This window comes from Cibotium barometz, chromosome 7 (genome assembly GCF_041138505.1).
Source record: "Cibotium barometz isolate CiBa-2024 chromosome 7, ASM4113850v1, whole genome shotgun sequence".
Lineage (NCBI taxonomy): Eukaryota > Viridiplantae > Streptophyta > Polypodiopsida > Cyatheales > Cibotiaceae > Cibotium > Cibotium barometz.
In genome coordinates, this window is record NC_141052.1 from 11,649,410 (window position 1) to 11,663,208 (window position 13,799).

The window sequence follows — 13,799 nt, forward strand, 5'->3', positions numbered from 1 at the left end:
TATAACCTTTGATAAGGCTTTTGCATGGAACATTATTGGAAACTGCCCACGTGTGAGGTTGGTGGGTTTTCTCTCTCCATCCCCTACAGTCTTTTCTCTCCATCGCGTGTGGTATGTGCTGCTGCTGTACCCGACTGTACTACGCTTGTACCAGCTAGCTGAATCCACCTGCTGCCCACGACTGTACCTGGCTGTTGTACCCGACTGTACCTGGTTGTTGTACCCGACTGTACCTGGCTGTTGTACCCGCCTAAAGCTGCCCACGCTTGCTGTACCTGTTGGCTGCCCTTGTGTACCTGCTATACCTGCAACTGTTGGCTGCCCACGTGTACCTGCTAGCTGCCCATATGTACCTGCTGTACTTCCTGCAAGTACAGCTACCTACATAGTACCTGCATAGTACCTGGTTGGTTGTACCTGCACACGTGTGAAGTACCTAATGTGCTTGATTGTACCTGCTACAAATTGTACCGGTTGTATCTGAATTGTACTCACCGTACCAGGTGCTCTCATATTTTTTTTCTCATTTGTATAAATCTGAAATTTGCTAATTTAAATTCAGAAAATGCTTTAAGTTGTATAGTGCAGGAGCATGGCATGTATATGCTGATCATGTTCAGGAAATTCTTCCTGGTGTGGCTAGTATATTTCCCTGTGTGGTGTTGTTAACCGCGCTCTCAGAGCTTCTGAGAGCCAGTGAAGATTAGACTCACCAGGGAATTTAAGAGCAAAGCTCATCGGGGAGAACCAGGCCACTTTCCCTCCGCGGTGTGCCCCTTGGCCTACGTTAGTACGGGCGTGCCTGTTAGTGCACGGTCCCAGAAGACCAGTGAAAGGCAGGTGTCCACCCAGTGAAGGTGGGAATGAGCCTGTGATTTGGGGCTACTCCGACCAACACCACTTCATCGACTTGAACTAGTTTTATTTGGTTGTTTTCACTCCCTTGTGTGGAGAAATCTGGCCTGTCAGGCCCGTGACACTTGTACAAAAATAAATACTCCAAGAAATACAAAAAAGTATTGAGGGGGGGGGGGGGGTGCAGCCCTTTCTGGCCCTAGTGCTGGTGTCATTTGTATTTTCAATATTTCCAGTATTTGTGTTGCTGATGTTGTTTCCATTGTTTAATAACAGTTAAATTAAGTGTTCTAAATATGTGTATATTGTCTTCCGATCTGTAGGCCTCCTGTAGGGAGCGATCACATTGGTATCAGAGCCCGGTCGTCTCTCTTTCTCAAGAGGAGACACGGAGTTTTGAGATCGGAAGCAAGCACGAACACTTAATTCAATGGACAGCCAGGGCAACCCATTGGAAGTGCCGAATTCGAGGGGCCAATCAAGTGCTTCACGGGATTCCGATGCATTGCATGGAAGGCATAAGCCTCTTGAGAGAGTCTATGACAGTGCATACATGGGACAGCCATCACGTGGTAAAGAACCCATGCACGTGGATTGTCACACCATGGAAGAGCCAGTATTTGTGCCGTGTCTTACCTATGGGACTGTCACTCCATAGGGAGGCTCGTGCCTGGAACTGTGTCTTACCTATGGGACTGTCACTCCATAGGAAGACCAGGTTTTTATGTTTTACGTCGTGCCAGTTTTTGTGCCGACAGATATTTTGTACTTGTTCCATGAACGGGAGATATGTCCATGTTACTATTTGCACATGCACTCATGTTCTGCATGTTTGAAATTGTTTTCGCATGACTTGTATTTTTGTGTTTGCCTACTTGACATGTTACTTACTGAGCGGGGACGCCTGCCAGTGAGTCGTGAAGTCTGCTCTGTCTTCTGACAAGTTCTGGTGCATGTGAACAAGTGGTAAGTATATTGAACATGTTAGTTTAATACTTTTATTTCTAACCTTTTGATTTATAAGGTTACATGTTCACACCCACTTAAAAGTGGGCACCCACTTAGGGGCCAAGGTGGGGAGCCCCACTTAAAGTGTGTGTGTGTGGGTGGGTCACCTACCCAACCCACCTTGGAACTGGCCACCCACATGCAAACGTGGGGAGCCAGCCTAATCTATTTGTTTCAACTCCACTTTAATTTTTATAAAAAGAAGCCATCACCCTTCGTGGAAAAAGGAGGAACCGGCGACCATCTCTGCGCATGCTTTCTGAGGCGGCTGTTGAACTGCTGCGCATACTCATCCAGGCGACTTCTGTACTGCTGCTGCGCATGTTTCCTCTCAGTCGGCTGCTCTCTCTCCACGCCATCTCTTCTTCAGGCTGAAGCTAGGCGACTGTTTGCAGCAACCAGACGGCTGCACCTCCCCAGGCTACGCATGCTCCTTCAGGTGGCTGTGGCTGTGCGCCTCCAGACAGGCAGCCCAACAGGCTGCGCTGCCTGCCACAGCAGGTGGCTGTGCGCCTGTTTTCCAGCCAGCAAAACCCTGCCCTCAGGCGACTGTGTGTGTGCTCCATCAGGCCATCTTCTCTTCAGGCTGCAGCCAGGTGTCTGTGTACAGCAGCCAGGCGCCTACTGTTCATCAGGTTATACTCTGTAGCCAGGCGGTTTCTCTTCAAAGTGGTGGTTATTACTCTATCTCCCTCCTCCACAAGAAGGTGGCTGTGTTCTACACAGCAGGTGGCTAATCTCCTTGGTAGGCGATCGTGCCTCCTTTCCATAGGCGGCGTCTTCCTTCTTCAAGAGGTTACATCTGGTGTTTCTCTCAAGTAACTGCACACATGGGTATTGGACTTCCATCTGCCATCCACAAGTAAGTGAATTTTCAGATTTAAGTAAAGTATTTTGTTATAAATCTGATAAGGGACTCTCTCCACAGCAACACCCGTTCGGTGCCGGGTAGTCCAAGCTCTATTGGAGAACCTCGGTCCAAAGGTGCTGAGATCGGGAGAGCCAGGCGTTAGTACGAGAGCGCGTGTTTGTGCGTGGTCTCGGAACACCAGTGAGGCGCTCTCCGCGGAGTCCAGTGAAAGCACAGGACCGTAGAGATTGGACCACACTAGTGGTCGTTTTGCTTCAAGCATCTACTTCAAACGTCGACTTCGAGCCTATTTGTTTGGTACTGTATTCATATGTGCATGGACATCATCTGGTTCTTGGAACCCATGGAGCATTGTATTTGTTAAATACTCCCAATAAATATACCATATATTGAGGGGGGGTCGGCCCGTTCCGGCCCCAGTGCTGGTGTCCATCTTTTCATTTCATTTCAATTCAAGTTGTATTAAGTTGTCCATTTCAAATTGTGGTTTTAAAGTTGTGCTATTACGCGTGTGGGTGTCCAACGGAGTCTTCCCACTTGACGGGATCGGTTTCATTGGTATCAGAGCCAGGTTGTTTCCCTCTTCCTAGTGGGGAAACGAACCTGTGTACTTGACACCCCGCTTCTAGCACACTTAACACAAATGGACAGCCAAGGCAACCCTTTGGAAGTTCCAAATTCGAGGGGTCCATCTAGTGCTTCTCGTGGGTCTGATGCTCTGCGAGGAAGGCACAAGCCCCTTGAAAGGGTTAATGATAGTGAATCAAAGGGTCAACTGTCTCCAGGAAAGACAGTTATGCTTGAACAAGAGCCTGATGCAATGAGGGCTGAAATGGAACATATGAGAAAACTTCTGCAGGCTCAAGAGCAAGAGTTAAAATTTTTGCATGAGGATCCCCATGTGCTTAGTGCCATTGAAGCTAGGAAGGCTGATGCAATGGTAGATGTAACTTTTGAGTCTATGGCACGGGAAGTGAGCAAGAAGCCAAGGGAGTTGGCACTTGCCTACCTCCTCCGCAAAGGTGATATCAAAGAGGGGGATGACGGAGAGCTGAAATTCAGAAATCCACCTCGTTTGAAGCATGGAGATCCCGCATCTCAAAGGCTGAAATCTTTTATGCAAAAGGAAGAGGTGACAGTCACCTCTCGACATGCATCTTCTCCACAAGGCACAAAGCCTGACAGATATATGTATGCTAGTGCTCACGGAGGGCATGAAAGTCACATGCATTCAAGACATGTATCTCTTGGTAAGGGTAAGAGTTTTCCCTTCTGAATTGTCTCATGGAGAGACATTGCCATATGCAGGTAAGTCACATGTATCTGAGTTTCAAGTTCGTGGAGCACATGCCACCGAGCCTCATGAAACTTCTATGACGGCCCATGGAGCCCATGCAGATAGGGCTGCCCCGTTGGATAAGGGGAAAAGAAAAAGAGAAGACCATGAGCCTATGCCAGAAAGTTCAAGGAATTCAAAGCAGGTGACAAATCTGTTAAATTTGATGTTTTTCATGGTGAACATGATGCTTCTAAAATGTTAGCATTTGTGGCACAGTTCGACATTGCTTTTAGCGATGAGGACTTCACTAAAAAGTCAAAAGTACGCCATGCTAGCATGTTTTTGAAAGAGACCGCTACTCATTGGTGGATAATTGAAAAGATCACCAAGGATCCCATTTACACCTGGAAGGAATTTAAGGATAGATTCTATGCTCAGTTTTTGCCACCAAATGCGGAGCAAACTCTCACTCAATAGTGGGACAGGCTAGAGCAAAGAGATAATGAAAGCGTGCAACAGTATGTTAACAAATTCTGGAAAGTGTTGCTGGAAGTAACTCCCTTTATGCAAATCACTGAGGATGAAAGAAAAAGGAAGTTTTGTTCTGGACTGCAACCAGCATATCGTTCGGGCATTGAATTGCACCCGAAACATACTTTGCAACAGCTCACAGCTTCTGCTCTTGCTCTACGGAGCAATTGGTGCTCAAGATTAAACAGGATCAAGGAGGTTCAACCCCAAATCTGCAAAAGGGTGGACAGCCACCTAAAAAGAACTTCCGAGAGACCCACAAGGGTGGTAAAGCTGAAAATACCACATCTAAAGATCAGGGCCCAAAGAAGAACAAATTCGGCTTAACCCCGGAGCAAAGAGAGCAATATGCCAAGGATGGAAAATGCTTTTCTTGTGGTAGCAAAGACCACATGTTTCGACAATGCCCTGACCGCAAACCTAAGCACAAGGACAAGCAGACCAAGGCTAATGTACATGCAGTTCCTGATGTGCAAGGAAATACAAGTCATGATGCAAAAGAGCGAATGGTTTGCAAGGCTTGGGGGCAAATCAAGGATCAGCCCGCCTTATTAATGTTTGATGACTGTGCAACCGATAACTTCATCTCTATGCAAACGGCAGCTGCATTGGGTATTGAGGTTGAGAACATGGGACCTCAGATTGAAACCGAAGCTGCATTTATTGGTAAAGAGGTGCAGGTTGCCCCTTTGATAGGGAAGTTGCGTATCCATATCCAGGGCTACCTTGATAATGAACATTTCCTAGTTGCTCCACTAAATGGATGTGATATATTGTTGGGCAAGCCGTGGCACCATAGGCTTGAGCCCCGCAAAGACTACAAGTCCAATATGATTTCTTTTATGCATAAAGGCCGCATGCATTTTATTGATGCTGGCAAAGAAGGGGATTCCATCCCACTTGTATCACACATCCAAATTAATAAAGCAATGAAAAAGAGTCTTTCTGCGTACTTGGTTTTTGTTCGTGATAGCCTTGTACCAAATCATCAAAATGTGGATGCTATGTCTAATGATAGGCTGAATTTTCTTCATGCATTCAACGACTGTTTTGTTGATTCATTGCCAGGTGAATTACCTCCCCAAAGGCCCGAAGATCATTGTATAGATCTTGTGCCAGGTAGTTCTCCACCCAACAAACCCGCATACCGAGTGAGTGCTGCACAACAAGAAGAGATCATGAAGCAGGTAAACGAGCTTTTAGAGAAAGGTTTGGTTCAGCCCAGTTCCTCACCTTACTGCTCTCCTGTGCTTCTTGTTCAAAAGGAGGACGGATCCTTCCGTATGTGTGTGGACTATAGAGCTTTGAACAAGCTTACCATCAAGAACAAATTCCCAATTCCGCGAATTGATGATATTTTGGATAAGCTTGATGGTTCGGCTTGTTTTAGCAGACTTGATTCGAAGAGTGGTTATCACCAGATACAAGTGGTGCCACAAGATGTCCATAAAACTGCATTCAGGACAGCCTTCGGATTATATGAATTTTTGGTAATGCCTTTTGGTCTCACCAATGCTCCTGCTACGTTTAATCGTATGATGGATAGGATATTCCGACCCCATCGCAAATTTACAGGAGTATTCTTTGATGATATCTTGGTTTTCTCCAAGAATGAGGAGGAACACAGAACTCATTTGGTCACAGTCTTCGAAGAGTTGCGGAAGCATAAACTTTTCATTAATGCCAAGAAAAGTGAGTTCTTCCTTTCAGAGATTCATTATTTGGGACACATTGTATCCAAAGATGGAGTAACAATGGATCCTGCAAAGATAGAGACCATTCGGAATTGGCCCGAATTGCAAAACGTACATCAAGTACGTAGTTTTCTGGGATTATGTTCGTATTACATGCGTTTCATAAGGCATTTCGCTATGATTGCCACTCCTCTACATGATCTCACAAAGAAGAAAATCACTTTCAAATGGACTTCAAAGGAACAGGATGCTTTCTTGCAACTCAAGCATGCTATCATATGCGGACCCATTCTGATTGTTCCTGACTTGCACAAGTCATTTGTAGTTGAATGTGATGCTTGTGGTGATTGTATAGGAGCTGTCCTAAATCAAGAAGGGCATGCAGTTGCATACGAGAGCCCTCGTTTGCATGAGCCGAGCTTCATATGGATATCTATGAGAAAGAGCTCTTGGCTGTAATTCATGCCTTAAAGATATAGAAACATTACCTTCTTGGGGCTGAATTTGTAGTCAAGACAGATCATCAAAGCTTGAGATACTTTCTATCTCAAACAAAGCTTTCAGAGAAGCAGATGAGAATGGCAAATTTTCTATCCATGTTTCATTTTTAGATTGTGCATACTCCAGGAAAGAAAAATGTGGTGGCCGATGCACTATCCAGGAGGCCTTATGGAGCTGCAGTCTCAGTGGCCTCTAATGGAGACTTATCTGCTATGCGAGAATTGTATCATTTGGATGCTGATTTTTGCCATATATGGACTGATTTGATGGCTGGTCATTCACATGCCTCTTAAGTTATCAACGAGGGTTATCTTATGAAGGATAATTGCCTATGTGTGGTGAAGGATTTGCGTTCAAAGGTTATGGACAAATGTCATGCTCCACCTTATGCTGGTCATAGAGGTATTATGCCTACTACACGCATGATTCAGAGGTATTTCTTTTGGCCAAGCATGCGTAAAGACATTGAGGCTTATGTACGTGCATGTATCACTTGCCAAAAGGTGAAATTTGACAGGCAAAAACCTCTAGGTTTGCTTCAGCCATTGCCTATTCCCTCGCAACCTTGGGAAAGTATTACTATGGATTTTATTATGGATTTGCCTAGATCCCAGCATGGGAATGATGCTATTCGGACCATTGTGGACAGGTTTAGCAAGCAAGCTCATTTCTTGCCCGTCAAGAAAACCATTAAAGCTGATCATATGGTAAAGCTTTTTCTTGCTAATATTTTCAAGCATCATGGTATGCCTAAATCCATTGTTGGGGATAGAGATCCCAGGACTACAAGCCTCTTTTGGAGGGCTTTATTTGATAATATGGGTACTAAACTTGAGTTTTCATCAGCTTATCATCCCCAAACGGATGGCCAAAGTGAAGCTGCAAATTCAGCCGTGTTGGATTTATTAAAGTGTTATGTGGCAGATCAAAAGACTGCATGGGAGAAGTATCTTCCACTTGTTGAGTTTGCCTACAACAATACGATCCATGCCTCCACGGGAAAAGCTCCCTTTGAGATTATCTATGGCAAAGTGGTATTGCCACCCATCCTTCGTACAAAGGATGAGATTTTTGCAGCTGATGAATATGTGTCACGTGCATCCCGCACTTGGATGCCACGTAGACATTTCTGTACAGAAGGTGCAGGACCTGGGATGGTGAACTGGTCCCATGTGAGCCCAGTCCGGGACGAGTCAGCCAGGGATCCATCTCAGTCGTCCGAGGTCAAGTGTGCATTGTCCTGCACAAGAAGCAGTGCCAGTCCGCGCTGTGAGTCTCCCTCTGGAATGATGTCAGATGTGCTGTGTATCTGGTTTGCAACTGGATGCCAGACATCTGTAGGCATGTAGGTTTGCATGTAGAGATGGGGCCAGCCCATAGGGCTACCCCAGAGCAAGGATTTGCATTTTGCATACTTAGTCTGGGCATGGGGGAGGTGTAGAACCATCCCCAAGGGGCCAGGAGGACCCAAGATTTGCCCACCAGCCAAGGCATGGGCTGGAGGGGCTGTCGGCCAGCTGTACTACTGCTGGACAGGTAGCCGACCAGGTCTAGTACCCTACCCACCTAGTCGGCCAGGTGTAGGGAGCTGTCCCACACCTCTGCGCAGCATGCCCAGCAGCCAGGGTGCTGCCCAGAAGCATGCGCAGGCTGGACAGTGTTTAACATAGTGTGAAAACACTTTAATAATTAAATTCAGTCGTGGAGCTCCCTGAAGCCAGCCGACTGCATGAAGGGAGGGGTATAAAAGCCCAGCCAAGATCTCATTGAATCCATCTCATAATTCACCAAGTGCTCCAAGCAAACAAGGGCCAGGACAGCCAAGAACATTGCTAAAGCAAAGGGGTGAAGGACTGAAGGTCAAGGGCAGGTTTTCCAGCCAAGAAAAGGTCAAGTACTTTGTATTTGTTTCAGATTTACATCATTCTAATAAAGCAAATACACCATCCGTGGTGGGGGCCCTACAGAGGGTAATTGGGACCCAATACTGTGTCCTCTCCATCTCCCCCTTCTCTCTCTATTTTTTTGCACATCGTCTTTCAGTTTGTGCGTTAATTCCGTCGCAAAAAGAGTGCTGTTTTCTGAGTTTTGAAGTACCGATCCTTCTCCGAAGCTTCCGCATATTACAGTGGTATCAGAGCTCACTTCAAGGACAAAGATTCAGCAAAGAAAACCAGAAAATTTTTTCGCTCGTGTGGTTGGTTTTTAGACGCCGGTGGACTACCCCTTTCGGAGTGACTCCTGTCCCTCGAAGGACGGTTGGTTTTTAGCCTCCGGAAGCCTCCGGAAGTCTCCCACACAGATAGTGGATGGTCAGATTGCGTTCCGGAAAGGAATTCAATTTTCCCGCTATGGCGAGCTTTGGCGACGAGAGAGAACCAGAACCATGGGACCAGAGTGCACCAGGCAGCCCAGCTAGGGCACCCGGCTTGAGTGTACAAGACATGTTCCAGCAGATGATGCGAGCAATCGCAGACCAGACAACCAAGTTGGATGAGCAGAAGGCGCGGATTTTGGCTCTGGAGGAGCGTTCTCGCTCTCCAGCGTCGCGTTTTCCATCTCCTCCTCCCTCTCCTTCCGTACCCCAGATACCAGATCCTCGTCACAGGGACCCTCTCGAGGGGTCACAGCCGCAGCCAAGCTCCTTGCTTGAGATGCAGATGCGTGCATTGGAGATTCGACAACGAGAAGACGAAGCCATGCGACGAGTGGAACACGAGCGTTACCTCCGAGCTTTGGACGCCAGATTGACACCGGCGGCGCCCTCGAATCATTTTCCCGAGAAAATGAATTTCAGTAAGTATAATGGTAAACTCGATCCCACTACTCTGTATTCATGGTTACATCAATTTGAAGCTTACTTTGCCGCAGTTAGGAAATCAGATATTGACAAAGTGATCTTAGCCAGTTGGTATTTGGAAGGTGAGGCCATTCCTTGGTGGACTCAGTGGACTCATGCCCACACCAGATCAGGTATGGCAGCTTATGGGTGGGACGAGTTCGTCCGTGACCTTAAGCAGCGGTTTTTACCGCCCCACTACCTTGAGCGACTCGAAGACGAGTTCAGGGGTGCGCGTCAGAATGCGCAACCAGTCCTTCAGTTTGCCAATAGAATTTCGACCTTGTGTCTACAATTAGGCTTATCTGATGCAGACAAGAAAGGGCAGTTTTTGTATGACTTGGACATGCAAATCCAATGGGAGGTGCGTATGTTTAGGCCAGCCACCTTTGAGGACGCACTCTCGCTTGCGCAGAGTGCAGAAATGAAACACAATGGTGGCAAGCCCAAGACTTCCCAGCCGGCTTCTCCCAAGGCTAACGCCTCGGGGGACAAAAGCCAGAACCAGACGGGGTCTTCCCCAAGACATAGCCCAGGAGCCTCTGGCTCCAAGAACTCGAACAATGCGTCTAAGCTTACTCCAGACCAAAAAGCGGAGGCAGGCAAGACAGGTGGCAAGTTGAGTGCTGAGGAGCTTTCTCAGTACAGGAAGGAGGGTAGATGTTACTTTTGTCACACAAAAGGACATACTTCTCGGGATTGTCCGAAGAAGCCTCCAAAGGCCGCCGCCGCCTCCACAGCTTCCGTGGTGAGCACAGCTCCCCCACAGATCCCAGCGGCTACCCCTAGTTCTTCAACCCCCGGTGCTTCAGTTGGAGCAATTATTAGCCGGGAGCTCGAAGATAAGCAGAAGGGCGCCCATGACCAGGAGTATGAGCGCAACGAATTGCTCAAGTCCTTTGGCTACATTGGTGGCCAGAGAGTCGTTGTCTTGTTTGACAGCGGCAGCACGGAGGATGTGATCACGGAAGAGGCCGCTAGGCGTGCCCGTTTCGAGCTGACTCCGGTGGACAAACAGGTTGAGGGTTTTAGCACAGGTATGACAACGAGCGTCAAGTATGAAGCTCTAGGTGCTAAGTTAGTCATTCAGGGCATAGAGTTTGTGCGTGACTTTATGGTTGCCCCTCTTGTAGGGCAGACATAATTTTGGGTATCCAGTGGTTTCACAAGTTTCTTCTTGATGTCAAGTGGGACAAGCACACGTTCTAGATTGATCGGAATGTGTCAAACACCCCGGTGACCATTAAGTGTGAGCCCGGTATTCCAAACTTTCCGCTCATAAGCCACTTGCAGGCTAAGCGAGCAGTCAGGAAAGGCACACAGTGTGCGATGATTTACATCCAGACAGCCCAGACGGTGGCCAGTGCTTCCGAGAAGTACTCGGTTCTCCATGAAAAGTTCCAGAAGATTTTTCTTCGGGACAGTCTCCCTCCCCAGCTTCCCCCGTCCAGACCGGAGGATCACAAGATTGACCTCCTCCCAGGCTCGGAACCCCCGAGCAAGTTTCCGCAAGAGCATGGCATGTATATGCTGACCATGTTCAGGAAATTCTTCCTGGTGTGGCTAGTATATTTCCCTGTGTGGTGTTGTTAACCGCGCTCTCAGAGCTTCTCAGAGCCAGTGAAGATTAGACTCACCACGGAATTCGGGAGCAAAGCTCATTGGGGAGAACTAGGCCACGTTCCCTCCACGGTGTACCCCTTGGCCTGCGTTAGTGCGGGCATGCCTGGTGGTGCACGGTGCCGAAAGACCAGTGAAAGGCAAGTGTCCGCCCAGTGAAGGTGGGAATGAGCCTATGATTTGGGGCTACTCCGACTAACACCACTTCATCAACTTGAACCAGCTTTATTTGGTTGTTTTCACTCCCTTGTTGAGAAATCTGGCTTGTCAGGCCCGTGACACTTGTACAAAAATAAATACTCCAAGAAATACAAAAAAGTATTGAGGGGGGGGCGGCCCTTTTCGGCCCCAATGCTAGTGTCATTTGTATTTTCAGTATTTCCAGTATTTGTGTTGCTGATGTTGTTTCCAGTTTAATAACAGTTAAATTAAGTGTTCTAAATATGTGTATATTGTCTTCCGATCTGTAGGCCTCCTATAGGGAGCGGTCACAGTTTCAACAGCACGTGTTGGCGTAGTGTCAGGTTGCACATGTACTGCCAGTTTTCTTCAACACAGACAGGGCAAAGTGCAGATCTCCATGGAACACCTGAAGATTCAGGTGGCCAGAAAAACATGAGCATCCTAGTACTAGTATGCAAGCTTCACCGTGTGCTTAGCACATGTACCTAGATAGCCTCATCCAGAGGCATCCAAAGGTATTACTTGTGTGTGTTTTCTGATTGCTTTACACGAGTCTTGGAATGAGTGAAAGTGTAAGGACTTCTTAGTCTAAGGATATTTTGTAAGGCATGATTAGAGACTTAATACTGAAAGTAAAGACAAATAGGGTAGAAAGTTGTGTTGATTGCATTGAGACACAAGGCCTTCTTAAATAGGGCCCAAAGAGGTACAAGTGAAGAGTCGAATTCCGAATGCAAGGATGTGGCCCTTGATCAAAGAGTTATGTCTTTAAACGAACACTTGTGCCTCTTGAATGAGACGTGTCCTTTCACAATAACCCTTGTGACAAGTTATGACCTTTCAATGCTACCCTTTCACTAATAATCAATGATTAGGTTGTAATTAAGAGAGATTAGTCACAAATCGTGGCATTCCCTCCCACTTAAAATAAGATCCAGGGTCATATAAGTGACTGATGTTAACTAAAGAACTCATGAAGTAATTCCGAGTAATGTTGTAGATCTTTGTCACTGTAAGACGTCTGAAGCTGTGGCAGTTTGGAATACTCTCCAAAGTCCAATGCCCTGACATACGAAGTGACTCACATGAGGAAAGAGCTGGAAGAGAACCAGCAGCTGCTTAAGGGCACGGAAACAGAGAGAACATGGAGCTTGCCGACTTGCTGAGATGCAAATGGTGGCATGTGTTGTGCAACTCTCCAACTGACATTTCAGCTTCCAACCTCTTGGCCCCCTTTTTTTAAATCAAGAGAACATGGTTGGTATCTGGATTTTTTTATTTACTGCCTGAAAGCAGAATTCACTAGAAAGTGCAAGTTGGCATTTCTCCTGGGTCACCAAACACATCAAGCAACTGTCATGCCTGGTATTATTTTGTTCACTCCCTCTATGGAGAATTGGAGCGGAATTCAGGCAAGCACAAGTTCAAGGCCTCTGGAACAAGGGTTTGTCGTTCAATTGCATCACATTGGGGTGATATGTGGAGATACCTATGAGTCTCTATATGCATCCCCAATGAAGAAGCTCGTGAAGAAGTCCTTCTGCACTCAAAAAGATTATCAGGAAATGGCTAGATCTGCAGAATGGTGTGCACAGTCCATCTAGGCTCAAGCTATGCATTGACAGGCATCAATAACATCATCGGGGCCTTGATCACATCATCAAGGCAAAAACCACATCATAATTAAGGAATTAATCAGCATTAATCACATCCTGAAGAGCATCTACAGAAACGCCTGCTACTGCGTTTTTCACCCTTTCGCAGCGTAGAACTCGTTTGCAAGAAAATCCCATCAAAGAAGAGAGACAGACATACCCGCATCTCCTTGTTGCCGAAAATACTGTCGAAAAGCTTGCGAAAGGTTTGTCCCATTGCGAGAGCGGGAGGCAAATCGAAGTTACTCGCCAAGCATGCCACCAAGATTTGTCTGCAAAAACAGGAGCCCAACGAAAGGGAGCTGCAGCACAGAACAGACGGTGGGGGGCGGGGGAGGGAGAGAGAGAGAGAGAGCGCACGGCAATGATAGCGGGCGTGCGAAGAGAGAAGCCAAAGTGCAGTTTTTTTCAAAAGTTGATACCGGGACAAGGGACTCTTAAGTCTCCAATTGACCTCGGAGCTGTTGGGGATTCTTTACGCGATGGGCGAGCACGTGCGCTCGCATCGATCCTTTTAGTCTTAAGGTAGGGTGTCTTCTCATCTCAATTATTAGCTTAATTCACAAGGGCCGCTTACCAACTTTCCATAGGAAATCTCCTAGAGGTAGCGCATCTAAGGGGAGGTTTCCAATCCACCTAAGGGGAGGTTTCCAATCCACCTGCTCCCATATTGGAAAGTGAATATGAATTTTTACTCATTGTGGCCCCCTATTTAGGATAATCCTTTGACGGCGGTTGCTAATAACCTCAAGCATACCCTTTC

At 46.9% G+C, this 13,799-nt stretch overlaps 1 protein-coding gene across 1 annotated transcript in view; it reads right to left on the reverse strand.

Moving 5' to 3' along the window:
• The window catches only part of LOC147636681 (ADP-ribosylation factor-like), a 64,905-nt gene extending 51,465 nt beyond the window's left edge, over positions 1–13,440 (reverse strand). Inside the window, exon 1 of the mRNA XM_086800153.1 lies at positions 13,197–13,440. Coding sequence (XP_086656279.1) covers positions 13,197–13,253 — 57 coding nt within the window. The 5' untranslated portion in view covers positions 13,254–13,440. The remainder of the gene's footprint in view (positions 1–13,196) is intronic.
• Positions 13,441–13,799: the final 359 nt, after the last annotated feature.